The sequence below is a fragment of the Myripristis murdjan genome, chromosome 22 (assembly GCF_902150065.1).
Source record: "Myripristis murdjan chromosome 22, fMyrMur1.1, whole genome shotgun sequence".
NCBI lineage: Eukaryota > Metazoa > Chordata > Actinopteri > Holocentriformes > Holocentridae > Myripristis > Myripristis murdjan.
In genome coordinates, this window is record NC_044001.1 from 9,968,349 (window position 1) to 9,981,835 (window position 13,487).

Sequence of the window (13,487 nt, forward strand, 5' to 3'; positions counted from 1 at the left end):
CTTTGTCTTTAGCAGTGCATAACACCAGTTGTACAAAGTGACCATGAATATAAACATCACAGTTATCCGTAGGAGCCCAGCGTATGGCAAAGAAAAATCATCGAATAACAATAACACATAAAACTTGATTATTATGGACAAACTGGAGGATAAGACATCGCCATGACTTATCTCAGTTGGTGATGCACAAATGTTTGAGGCTGATACCGAAATCAGATATCAGCTACAAGCATTTTTTGTAAGACTCATACATAAATGCAAGTGCAAAACAGATTTAGTTTTTCAGACAGGCTGTCTTCAGAGATTTGTAAACCCCCAAAATGACATGATATAATATTATGGATTCACCCCGAAATTTGTCACAGATCCTGGCTGTGAATGTAATAACTCAAATTCAATTTATTTTTCTTTTCAAAATCTCAACCATAGAGGAAGAGCCCCAGTGATTGTGCGACCCCATGACTTTTCCTCTGCTGCCACCAACAAAACTCATTTATTTCAGTGACACACGACACATCTAGTTAAGTATGCATATATTATATGAAGAGCTCATTTGCAAAAACAGATATCTCCATTTGAATTTATTAAAACCTTTTTAAACTTTTTGGAATTTGATTAAAATTTACTATTTTTATATATTTATTTAGCCTGGCATAATTTTTATTATCCAAAATCATGCTTTGTGTGTGTGTGTGTGTGTGTGTGTGTGTGTGTGTGTGTGTGTGTGTGCGTGTGTGTACTCCAAGCAGTATCAGTGAAAAAGGTGTATTCATTTTAAGAATGGCTTTTATCTGTTTTTGCAAATGAACTCTTCATATATTTAATTGTTTGTTTATTTACATATTATCAACATTTTTTTTTTTTTTTTTTTTTCAGTATTGGCAGTATTTGGCAGTATTTAAAACAGTCACAGGAGTGCCAGTATCACAATCTTCCAAATATTGGACTAACAGCATTGTTTTTTTTTAAGCTGATATCAGTGAATATCGACAGTCTGCCGATATATCGTTGCACCCCAGAAGATAATTATCGGCGTTCACACTGTATTATAGAGAAATTCAAAAAATAACGTAAAACTTATTTGAATATGCCACAGTGGGAGGAGTAAGCAGCGGCACCCCCCTCCTCCCTCCCCTCCCCTCCGAGCCCAGCAGGAAGTTTGCGTCCACTCCGGAGAGACAGTTTGGGGGAGAAGCGGGGCAGCCAGGCGCACAAGCCGGGGCGAAGACACAGCGTGAACGGCGAATGGCAAACCAATTCCGCCCAGTTTTACCGGAGAAAAATGCCAAAGGAGACGGAGACGATGTGCGCACACGGGTAGTTCCCGCCCGCAACACCGTCCGCTGAACTGCGCGTTAAAACCTCCGAGACGCATCATGGCAAACGTGAAAGTTGCCATTCGAGTCCGTCCTCTCAGCGCCAGGTAACGTTACAGCCTCGGCTTAAAACCCTCTGTGAAGTTCATTCAAGAAGTTTTGGTGTAAATAGACAGCGGGGTATATTTACAGGGAGAAGCAGAGCCGCCTGCCTGCTGCCAGTGTTGTCAGCCGTGGGAATTGGGCTGCGGCTTGCTGCTCGCTGCTCGCTGACATTGAAATCCCAGACGCAAACACAGTGAGCTGCCCATGTTGACTTTTGCGGGTTTATCGTCGATAATGTTTTCTCTCATGAGTGAAGTCTCGGCTGAAACTGGCTTCCAACTCACTGTGGAGTGATGTTTTTGTAAATGGGATAGATGGTGAATAATGACAAAGTTGTGGCTGTCAGTTTTGTCCCGCAGAGGAAGGGGGGGAATAGGAGAGGGGGGGTGACTTTATGCTGGGTACCATGAAATTTATTTATATCAAAACCCCTTTAAATGCTCAGAATGATGAAGCATACACATCATCTGACATGCTTTTTCTCTGTAAATCAAATATGTGTTATGATAGTGATGCATGGCCTCAGTTTTCATTTCTTTGTCTCTGTCCTTCTCGTTTGATGGGAAGCATTCATTGGAGAAAAAAAAAAAAAAAAAAAAGTTCCCCCAATTTTACAGAGCTGTAAAATCCAGTGTTGGTTTATCTAGAGGCCACTACAGTACCATAACAAAGCTCTATTCAAACTATGAATGCCCGCACAATGATTCTTTCAGTTGCTCTTCCTGGTGTTTTGCATAACAAAAGACAATCTTACACCTCATGTTCAACTGTCATGCAAATCTGCGCTTCCCGATGCTGATTTTGATAGCCTTGCCATCTTTCCTCTTTTTTTTTTTTTTGCATGCCTATTGATGGATCTCAAGTGATTTATGACAAATTTCACTGAGCACCTGCTGTGTCACAGATAACATTTTAAAGCAGTCCTGGCCAGCCACTTTTTTCACAGGGCCTGGTATAGAAGTACGCTGCTCTTTGTGTTAGTCCCCCAATAGGCTGCTGTGCACAGCCTGGGCCTCTCAGAGAGCGCAGACATCCCACCACATGTGCAAGAAACATGTCAGCCCAATCATGAAATTGCTCTATTTAGGTTTGTATCAAACCAGAGTTTCAGGGGTTTTACCATTTTCCATCCAACAGCTCCTCCGCCTCATGCTGGTTGGAGACTGAAGGCTGTGGTTTTGGGTTGGGCCGCTGCTGGGGTTGGGAAAATGGGTCCCGCATGGTGAAGCCCGAGAGAGAGCTGACGATTACGACAGTTTCCTCGCCTGTCCGATACCCACCACAGAGACGCAGCACAGCGAGACAGTGTGTTGCTGCACACCACGGCTGCGTTTGTCATGATTATTGCTCCAGGAGATTAAAACTCACTCTGCTCCGCGCTGTGGTTGCCTCCGGTTTCACTCTGTTGCATCAGATGTGCTTGGTCCAGCTGCTGAAGCGCACACATTTGACCTTGTTAATACAAACCCGCGCGCACACACAAGCAAGCATGCAAGAACACACACACACACACAAGCTCTGATACACACACATACAAGCTCAACTTTGTTCTGGAAGCGGACCAAGTTGCCTCATCAGTGCACGTCTCTGTGGAGGGAGTGTGAGGGTCTGTTTTCATTTGAATCCAAAGTGGCCATCGACACACAACTTTGCCTCGGCGATTTCACGGATCTCACACACACACACACACACACACACAATTACATTGTTGTGACCATCATGTGAGAGTCTCGTGTCATGTGAAACTAGCCTATATTTGTCTGGAAAGCCTCTCAATTACACCAACAACAACAACAACCGCTCAAAAAAAGATATATCATCTGTTGCCAGCAAAGCAATTTAGTGAAAATGTAGCGGTATCTGACGCCAGAATGAAACGTTTGATAAATCTCTTGTTTACATTTGGTTTTTGGAGACACTGATCAGTACCGATTGTGCCTCTTAGATCTTCTTTATAACCTCTGCGTGCATTCATGTTCCCCTAATCTGAGCTCTGCTCCTCTTGTCAGCACTCATCACGGTTACACTTCCTAATATGGATCTCTCGTTAGTTCACTGAGTAAAAACCGTTTGTTCTCCTCTTGTTCACAGGGAGAGTGCGGAGGGAGGAAGGCTCGCTGTGCAGGTGGAGGATAAGTTTGTGAGGATCCGAAATGTGAAGGTGAGTGTTTTCGTTGTACACGTTGTCTGTCTTTTCGATGTGTGTGTGTGTGTGTAGGTGCTTGTGAAGTGGGAGAGCTCATACGGTATCTGTCTCAGTAACAGGATGTTTACAGTCTTGGAAACGGCCTTTTCCTGTTTGATTCCTCTGTTGTTTATTATAAGTGCGGTGAGGCTACCCTCTCCCGCTCTCACACACACACACACACACACATACACATACACCCTCTGAAACACTTAGATGGACCCTCCCTGTCAAACACATGCACTGACACACTCCACGGCACGCACACCACTGTAAACAGCAACACAATTACCGCACACGTCAGATGTTAGGGCTGGGTGATCAAAATCAAATATCACGGTATCTTTGACTGGATACCTCAGTATCGCTGCTGTGACGATATTGAAGGGCTGACCATTTCTGCTTTCACAATATACACACAAGGAAATTTAGAAAACAGTCATTAGTAATGTAGATATGATCACCAAGCAGGTAGAAGCAAATAATAGAACAGCTACAACAGCTGAATAACTTCAGAAAAGTTGCTTCCATTTTCTGTAATGCAGCCTTTAGAACCAGAAAAAGACAAGACTTATGCCGTATTACAGTATCTAAAATTGCAGATATCTAGACATGCATTAGAATATTAACATAACATCAATACATCCGCCCAGACATACTTCAAATGCTCCTAAATCCTTTGTGCTGTAGTAACTAAGAGATTAAAGCTCCTCTAAGTAGTCTTACAGTGGAATTTTTTTTCTTCCAAAAATTCATAAAAGATTCATGATAAAGCTTTAGTGTTGAATAACGATCCCAGGGAGACTGTTTGAAGCAAGAATGTAATGGTGACAAGACCATAGCTGTTTTAACTGGAATGGGTCGTTTGTTTTGTCGCGTGAACAGCTTATTTTTGGAACTGAGGCAATTACAATTTTAAATTCTGTTGTAAGTTTAGAGCGTTTGGAAATGATTATTCTATCCTGTGAGCTACGTAGCTTCGTGAGCTCATGCTTTCCTTGTCAGAAGGTATTTACAAACCTGCTCTGTCAGATGACTGAGTGGCAGGGATTGTCAGATAGCTTTGAAGCCGCACTGCCACTGTCAATTTGGTGTAGCAATGCTGAGCACAGCCTGTTACTGTTACACCAGTCTCCTCAGGGAAAAGTATTGTGCCATTTTTTAAATGAACGCTAATGTTTGTCTAGTGCCAGCGATTGGAAATATAACTCCTTTTTTGAGTGGGTAACTTCTGACTTTTAAATTTGCAACAGGTCTATTGCATCGATGAGTCGTTTAATGATTTGTAGATGCAATGCACCTCCTGCAAATTTTGCATCACATCATAACTCAAAATGTTCGGCTCTTGTGATGACAGATGATGCAGACTTGAAACAAAAGGGCATTTGGAAATCATTTTAAAAACTTCGACTTAGCCACCTGTTTTGGTAACACATTGTATTAAGAGCCTTGCTGATCATTTTGATGGTTTCAGAATTGGCTGCTTTGTTTACATATGGACTTTAAAAGCTGCAGCATAGAGAGAGGAAGGGGGAGGAGGAAAGCTGCAACAAATGATGTGACGGAGACGAGCCACATATGGCCTCCGTCTGGTGGGGAACGGGATCAAGACTCCTAGGCTCTTGTGGGTCCCACTGGAATAATTATTTATGGAAAGTGGGACAGTTTTGGAGGATCTGTGACAGTAAAAAGGGTGGATTTTACAGAACAATAAACTGGAGGATCACAAACAAGCAAGAAACGGGATATAAAGACCTACTGAATTTAATATTAACCGATAAAGAGGTTAAGGGTGAAATGGGAACTAAAATAAAGAATAACTTCCTAGAGCTAACAGAGGTTGGAGCTGTGGTGGTCTACAGAATCGCCTGTGGCCAGTGTTGATCTTGGCTAATGCCTGGTGTTACAAGGCCATTGTCAAGTTTCATAACAGTGCTGTGGGGCTAAACAATCATGCTCTCAGGCCAGTCAGTTGGCTGGGAGAAACTGATACCCAGAGCTTAGTGTTTCCCAATCAGAAAAAAGAAAAGTTTATTTGAGGTTGACAATTAAGTGGGGTCATCATTGGGTAATTGTCATGGCTTTGTCTGAAGCATAAGAACGACCAGAGGACCCGGATTACCCATGGGGATTAATAAATTAATCATTAGTTGTGGTAATAATGGTAATAGTAATATTTCCTGACGAATATATCAGCTGGCCAATATTATCTGCTGAGGCTATGCCAGTAGATGTGCAATAAATAACATGATTTAAAAACAATAAAATAATAATTTGTCCATTACAATCCTTTTTTTTTTTTTTTTTTTTTTTTTACAATATTGTGCGTAGCACAGGAGTCGGCTGAATATTGTATTCCGGCTGAGCAGATGGAAGTGCAGAATTAAAATTTTGCAGCTGTAAAATTTTAACTATTTGATAATTAAATTTTTACCCCAGAACATCATTACTGGCTTTGGCATGAAAAATCCAGTATCAGTTGAGATCTGATTATCATCATTATTTTTTCATTAGTATTGAAGATGGTGTTTATATGTGAGATAGTGCTGCATAATTCATTTATATGTTGCAATTATGGAAAAAATTTATTCTTGAATCACCTACTGTACACCTGTTGCAGCTCTCAGACTGTTTTATTATGTGGTGGTTTATGTGTCTTATCCCCGTGGATAACTTGCCAAAAGGAGATATGGCATCACCTCAAGACGTCATACAGAGAAATCCATTATAGTGAAGGAAGAGATGGCAATTTTTCCCCTGACAGTCGCTTCTTCAGTCGACCGTAATACAGTGCAGGCACCAGACACGATCACAGGCACGCGCTCCAGTGTTCACAAACTGGGTTGGCCAGTTAGCTGTGTTTATATGCCCAGGAGCCGCTGAGAGCCAAGTCGGTTCTGCACTAAATGTTGAATGCACTGAGTCAGAAGTGATGCTCAGATGTTCGAGGCTAATGCCATCCACAGCAACTGTTGTGCCTAGACATGTCCAAATTCTGCTGTGCTGACTTTTGGAACCAGCTTGCCGTAAACAGGAGGGCGGTTCATGTTAATGCACTGTTACTAATAATGATCCGGCGGTAGTAGAAACTTACTAATGAATGGAAAGAGCTTAGTTGTGACTCTGCGCACCATGGCAGATAGAATATAAATAAACTGTACATGTCTTACATACCTGTTTTTTCTCCTTGTCTCCCTAAAGCTGGATGGACGTACGGATGGAGCTGTGGACCCGAGGGAGAAGCTTCTAGAGTTTGGTTTTGACTACTGCTACTGGTCGGTCGACCCTGCGGACCCTCACTATGCCTCGCAGGAGGAGGTAATCTCCATGCACTTTGTTAGAGATACATGATAGATTTGTTTCCTGTAAAATAACAGGTAATAGGAGCTGATGATGTACAGCTAATTGTGTGGTACTACCTTGTTTTCGTTTTTTTTTTTCGTGGTCATGCCATGTCCCGTGCCCACTTCTGCGTGAAAGCCGTGTGTGCGTGCCAATCAAAAGACTGGCCAGACAATCATAACCTCTGTGCCAACAAAGGAGCCCAGGGGAAATGCTGCCCTTGAAGGCAACCCATAACAAGTGGGAGTATGTGCTATGTTTTTTTTTTTTTTTTTTTTTTTTACAGATGGCCACTCAGGGAATATGATATCAGCTCCATCTGTTACCCAGAAGTCTCTGTGCCTCAGACCTGGCATGGCTGTAGTCAGCTTGCCTTTCATGTCCCTGCTGTGATTGGGTGATTAGATCTCTTTGTGCTGCTCTGATTGGAGGGTGTTGCTGGAAGCTGAGAAGGGCCCCAAATCAAGAGGAAGTGGTGCCTTATTCCATTACAGGAAATCTCTCAAAAACCTATTCATATTGGGAGTTCTGTTTTTAGACAAACTTGAATTGTCTTCCAGTTGTTAATAATTTCTGTCCCCATCACATTTTTCTTGTTTGGCACAATAGCCACATCCTTGGTTTTACATTAGATCCTCTTTTTCCATCCTTTGTCCATGGAGTTTCCGCCTCCTGCCACTCCCTTACCGACTGACTCCCCTCCTCTCAGAGCTGTCTTTGTATTTGTTTGAGAAAGACAGGGCTGTGATGACGGCCTACGCACAGCGCAGTGCAACACACAACACAGCACTTCTTCCTCTCTCCTGTTTTTTTTTTTTTTTTTTTTTTTTTCTCTCGCTTCGACTGCCTCGCTTTTTGGTAGAATTGTGTCCAGTCAGAGTGGCCTTGTTGCCTCAGACATTCCTCTGGTGATCCGGGGTGGGCGAAGTGGGACAACAAAGGACAATAATGAAGGGAATTGCCACTGGATTTAAATCTGACCTCTTTTTCAGCCTCGGCAGCCAAAAGATTGACTCAGTGATGAAGAATCTGGTTAGATGACCACGTCAGTGATCACACGTCATTAGAAAACATTTGAATTAAACAGAGTGTATTGTGTTTTCGGTGCAGTTTAGAGCTGCAACTAACCATTATTTTCACTGATAACCCACTTAATCCGGATTATTTCCTCGATTAATGGCTTAGGTGCTTGGTCCATAAAATGTTAGAAAATAGTGAAAAATATTTATAACAATTTCCCACACCCCAAGGTGACGTCCTCAAATGTCTTATTTTGTTGCAACCAGCAGTCCACAACCCAAAGATTTTACTGTTTACTGTCTCAGAGGATTAAAGAAACCAGAAAATATTCACATTTGAGAAGCTGGAATTAGAGAATTTGGAAATTTTATTCTTAAAATTGACTCAAAATGATTAATTGAGTGATCTTTGGCAGTGACTCAATTATTCATCCAGGCTAATTGTTGCAGCTCTAGTGCAGTTGGGATCTGAAGCCACAGAGCCTGGTGTAAAAGGGCCACGCAGCAGAAAATCTGTTTTGTGTAGCACCGGCAGGGCAGGAAACCAACTTAATGGAGCAGGTGGACTTTAACATTCAAGAGGCACTTTAAGTATTTTACCAGACAAATTACTCCTTGGAATATAAAAGAGCCTGTCTAGTTGAGTAAATGTCTTAGCCGCAAATTTGTTATCCGTAGCCATGAGTTTTCAACATTTTGCCTGGGGGATGGTGTTAATTTCTTGGTTGTTTTATTTCACATGGTCACATTACATTTAAGTGACTGCTCTAGAGCTGGATGGGGCGATACTTCAATAAAACTGTTTATCATCTCTTGGTACAATATTGTGATAACATGGTGATTTTGGGATATGGTGCATTAGTGACGCAGTGCTGCTGCTCTAATCTGGCAAAATTCGGAAATTTTATTTAGAGTTTTGCTTGACATCACACCTAACATTGCCATTTGAGTCATATTGCGATATATAATTAAGTGAAGAAACAATGTATAAGTATTGTTACACTGATTACAACCATATTATCTCATCTTACTCTAGAGTGAGAGTATGGATCAGGCATGGATATGGTCATATTTAAATATTGCAGTATCACTCATAAGCATCAAATATTGTGATATTTGATGCTATTATATATATATATGAAACCGAGCCTTGCATGGATTTTATTTTCCCTTTTTATGAAGTGCAACTGCCCATGTAAATACATATATTTCCAGCGCTTCCTTCAGCCAGTAAATTGATACTGTTTTTCTCCAGTACTGGATTTTCTCATGATTTCTTCTTCCTAAATATATTTTAGAATACTTTTTTTGTGAGAAAAAGACAAAGAGGCACTTGCCCTGGCTTCTTCATAGTCTGCAGCCCCCCTCATGGGACTGAGACCATCTGAGCCTGTAGCGGAACGAAACATGGGGAAACTGGATCTTAACTCTTGCTTTTCCAGCCCTGTGCTCTCCCACCACACCCAGAGCCCCTCTGAGACTGGCCCTGGTACCTCCCACCACACGGCTGCTCCATACTATCTATATTACAGACATGCATGCATCACTGATAGTTTACACTTGATGCTCCAGTAGGCTTCTGTTTTCTTACACTGTATTCCAGGGGAATGTGGTGTCTTTAACTATAGGTTGGCACCCAAACTGGGTTGCGGTCCTGACGCTGGTGGGTCCCCACATAAATAGAGTGTTTTAATAAGCCTGTGTTGCAGGGTAAGATTCAATTTTGATCTTTGGACTGAAAAGGAGTTTGTGGAAGAAAGTAGTAGAGCAGAGAGAAAGCAGTGAGACTCTGCTAGGTGAGGAGAGGTAGGGTTTTGTGCAATCGGGTAGACACACAACTATAATCCATAATGGAAGCCAGCTGTTGAGTTAATGCAGGAGAGAAGGGGGGCTTTTTGTCTAAACACAGCCTCTGTGTTGGGCCTAGATTTGGGGTTTAATACATAGTATTTTCCACTATTTAATCAGCAGAAACACTTAACTATGATTATTGACTTTGAAAGTAGGATAGATATGAAAGAGAACTGAAAGAGAAACAAAGAAGATAGAATTTAGGTAGAGAGAGAGAGGGGTTGCTGAGAGAAGCTGATTAGAGACGAAGAGAAAGTGTGGAAGTGAATTCCATGGGTGGAGGAGGAGGAGGAGGAGGCAAATGGGCAGGGGGTCCACCGGCCTCTGGAGTCCCCTGACTCTCGCCTGCCAAACTCACAGCTGCCTCGCTAAGTCATTTCTTGCAGTTAAATTTCAGCGCAAGGACGTCACTGCTGAGGATTCAGCTCGGAGCACAATGCTGTGTTTTTATTGCCGTCAGCTTGCTGGGGTTTTTCCTCCCTCCCCTGTCCGTTTTCTCCTCCTCGGTCTCTCTATCTCTCTCTCTCACTCTGCCTTTGTCAATGCAGTGCGAGATTTGATTATGCTCTCTGTGTTTCTGGGTCTGTGTGTCAGTGGTGCTGCAGAACGGAGGAAGAATAGTTTCTCTGTGCAGCTGTGCATGTGAGCAATCCTCCACACACTCCAGAGCTTTTAACTCTCCTTTACACAAGGCTGGACTGAGAGCTGCAGCTCCAGTACAGCCTGGATCTCATTAACTGCACACAGGACACCAAACAAACCACATGCTGCTCGCTATCAGCACAGAAACATGAGATCTTGCCCATAGGAGCACAGGTCTAGCACCTGTGATTTATTCATAGAAAGATTCTGCTTTCTGGCAGAGGATGAGAGGAACAGTATCAAATAGAAAACGATAGCAGAAGCGGTCAGATGTGATGCTGCAAGCGGTAGTTTATACATATTGCATCAGACCTGGGTCATACAGCATTTGCAAATCATCCTTAATGTATGTTTTAATATGCATGGAGTGCCAGATGAGTAGGATTTACCACAGGGCTTTCAGGAAATTTGAGATCAGTCGTGAATAGTGCTGAAATGATTAGCCAGTTAACTGATTAGTTGATCAGAAAATCAGAAAATTAGTGGATTATAGTTTTGATAATCTATTAATCATTTATGTAGTTCATCAACTATATACAGTTGGTGGTTACATCTTCACAAATTCTGAGATTTGCTTGCTTTTCTCTATTTAATATTGTTTGGGACAACATGCAGTTGTGTTACTATGACACCGCACTTAACTATTTGTTTAATGCCACAGTGTTGAGAGGAAGCACCAATACCACTTCTTGTTTTACGCGTATGACGAATAAACTTGAAACTGACATTTTTCAGCACAACAGTAATGCGACGCACATGTAGCCCCGAATAAGACACACACACACACAGATCTGCCACAATGTGACACAGGCCCAGGTGGGATAACACACGATCCGCTGCGGTAGTAGGGTTTTCTCCAGTTTATCTCCCAGTGATGCAGCCTACACCGTATTAATGTGGCTTATAGGCTCCCGTCAGTCTGCAGGCTGGGGAAGTCATTCCCAGTGTGCCATATATATATAAAAAAAAAAAAAAAAATCTGTGACACTCGGTTCTGCTTTGCTCCACAGTGCTCTGATGTTGCTGCTTTAACAAGCTTTGTGGGAGGAGCAGCCAAACCCCAAAGCCTCTCCAGATATACGCCTTTTATTTATTTGTTTAAAGTCTAGCCTTTGCCCCACTGTCAGTTGCAGCAACAGTTGGGGGTTTGGACCATATGCAAAAAAATGGAAGCACTGCCAGCATGCTCCTCTTTTTTTCACTCTCCCCTCCTCTGTTTCTCTCTCTCTGTTTCCCACTCTCCCTCTCTCCCATTTGAGTAATGAAGAGCAGCTCCAGCTCTCCCTCCTCCCACTCGTGTCGCCTCTCTGCCCTTCCATGCTAATTTGACCTACAAATTCTGTCAAAGTATGACAAATGAGAGCGCTGCTGAACTCCAGCCAGACAACTTCCTCTCTATCTCTTCTTTCTGCTGGGGATTCTCTCTCCCTGCCTGTCTCCTCCTTCCCACCGTGTGATCCACTCTTCACCTTATCCTCTCTTTTTCATCTTCGAGTCTTTTAAACACAGATTCCTCGCAGGAAGCGGGACAAGAATCTCCAATGGCATTTCTCCCTTTGTCTAAACAAAAGTACTTAGCGTTGCTCAGGGCCCAGCTGTTGTGTTTGTCTAACCCAGTTGGAAAGCGTGGGACGGGAACTGAGCGACCCTCGGCTCTTCTGCAGCTGTGCAGTCTCGGTCATAGACAAGGAGAGAGAGAGAGAGAGAGAGAGAGAAGCTCCTTTGGAAGAGAGCGACTCACTTCTTTGTTAGTGAAACAGATTTCCTCATTGTGCATCTTTAATTTTTCCTCTGTTCTTGTTGTGTTTCTGTTGTGTTTCTTTGCGTTCAGCTTGGAGCCGCCCTCCCAGCGAGTGTGGTCGTGGAGGGAAAATTAATCTTGGTCTTTCTTGTTGCGTCGAAGCCGGTGAAGGCAATGGGGAGCTGATGTTTTTAAATGTGGCGAAGTACTTCACTCCGCCTGGCTGGCCTTCAGCCACCATCCCTGACGACATCACACACACACACACACACACACACACACACACACACACACACACACACTCACATAAATAAAGACCTCTCCAAGGTTGAGTGTAGAGCAGGCCACATAAAACCACACCAGCAACTGAAGTTTTCCACAGCCAATGATTAGAGGACTTAACCCATTATAAAGGCATTACATCATTACTTTTTCACTCTTGCCTTCCTCTCTTTCTCACCCCCTTTTTTTCCTTTTCTGTTGACCCACTTTGAAAAAATGTTTTCTGTGATTCAAAATAAACGTGGATCACATCACGGTTCAGATTTCTGCTATTTATTGTTGGTACGTGCCAGATCTCTGGCATCAAAACCAGCTGGTTCCTTGTTAAACATCACTCTCCTCACAAAGGTCTGGTCCGACTCAGGCTGCAGGCGCACTCGCCCCTTTCGGTGTAGTTTTTGAGATCTGACTCTAAAGATAACATTTTGTGAGATCAAGAGTACTGTATGTTCACACTTTGTCTGAAAATGTATTTTATACAACTGTAATGGCTGTAATCATTTAAATGTCACTGAATTACTTTTGCTTGCTGTCCCTTTTCATCGCTTTATGCTGTATTCCTTGAAATTTTTATCATAATTTGATTTTGACTGCTGTTGTATCTTGTTTTGAAGATATCATAGTGATAAGAGCAAATTACATGCTTTTGCAGCCACATTTCCAAATTAATGCATCTGCAGACTCCTTTTTACTTTGACTTCTTTTAGATGTAGAGTCACTCTGGACCCTTTCCTCAACCTGGCCCCCCCAACCCCGCATTTCTTTTTCTTGCCCTCCTCATCCCCAGTTTTGACTTGATGAATTTGACCTGTGTTTCCTGTCCAAAAATAAAATCTATATTCTGCTTTCCTCTCTCATTGTTTAGCTGTTGGTTTGTGCTTTATCAGGGAAGAACGCGAACTCGGAGGCCTTTGTCTTTGTTTTGGATGCTGTTTCCTTTGAGCTGGTTGGCTGGTCCGAGAGCAGCTCCATGACGTGTTGGACACACACACACGAACACACAC

General features: G+C 42.6%; 1 protein-coding gene across 2 annotated transcripts in view; it reads left to right on the forward strand.

The window, feature by feature from the left end:
- Positions 1 to 1,184: 1,184 nt before the first annotated feature.
- stard9 (StAR-related lipid transfer (START) domain containing 9) overlaps positions 1,185 to 13,487 on the forward strand; it is a 44,647-nt gene continuing 32,344 nt past the window's right edge. For both annotated transcript variants that reach the window (XM_030044512.1, XM_030044513.1), the window contains exons 1-3: positions 1,185 to 1,423; positions 3,513 to 3,582; positions 6,808 to 6,924. In XM_030044512.1, coding sequence (XP_029900372.1) covers positions 1,377 to 1,423; positions 3,513 to 3,582; positions 6,808 to 6,924 — 234 coding nt within the window. In that variant the 5' untranslated portion in view covers positions 1,185 to 1,376. The remainder of the gene's footprint in view (positions 1,424 to 3,512; positions 3,583 to 6,807; positions 6,925 to 13,487) is intronic.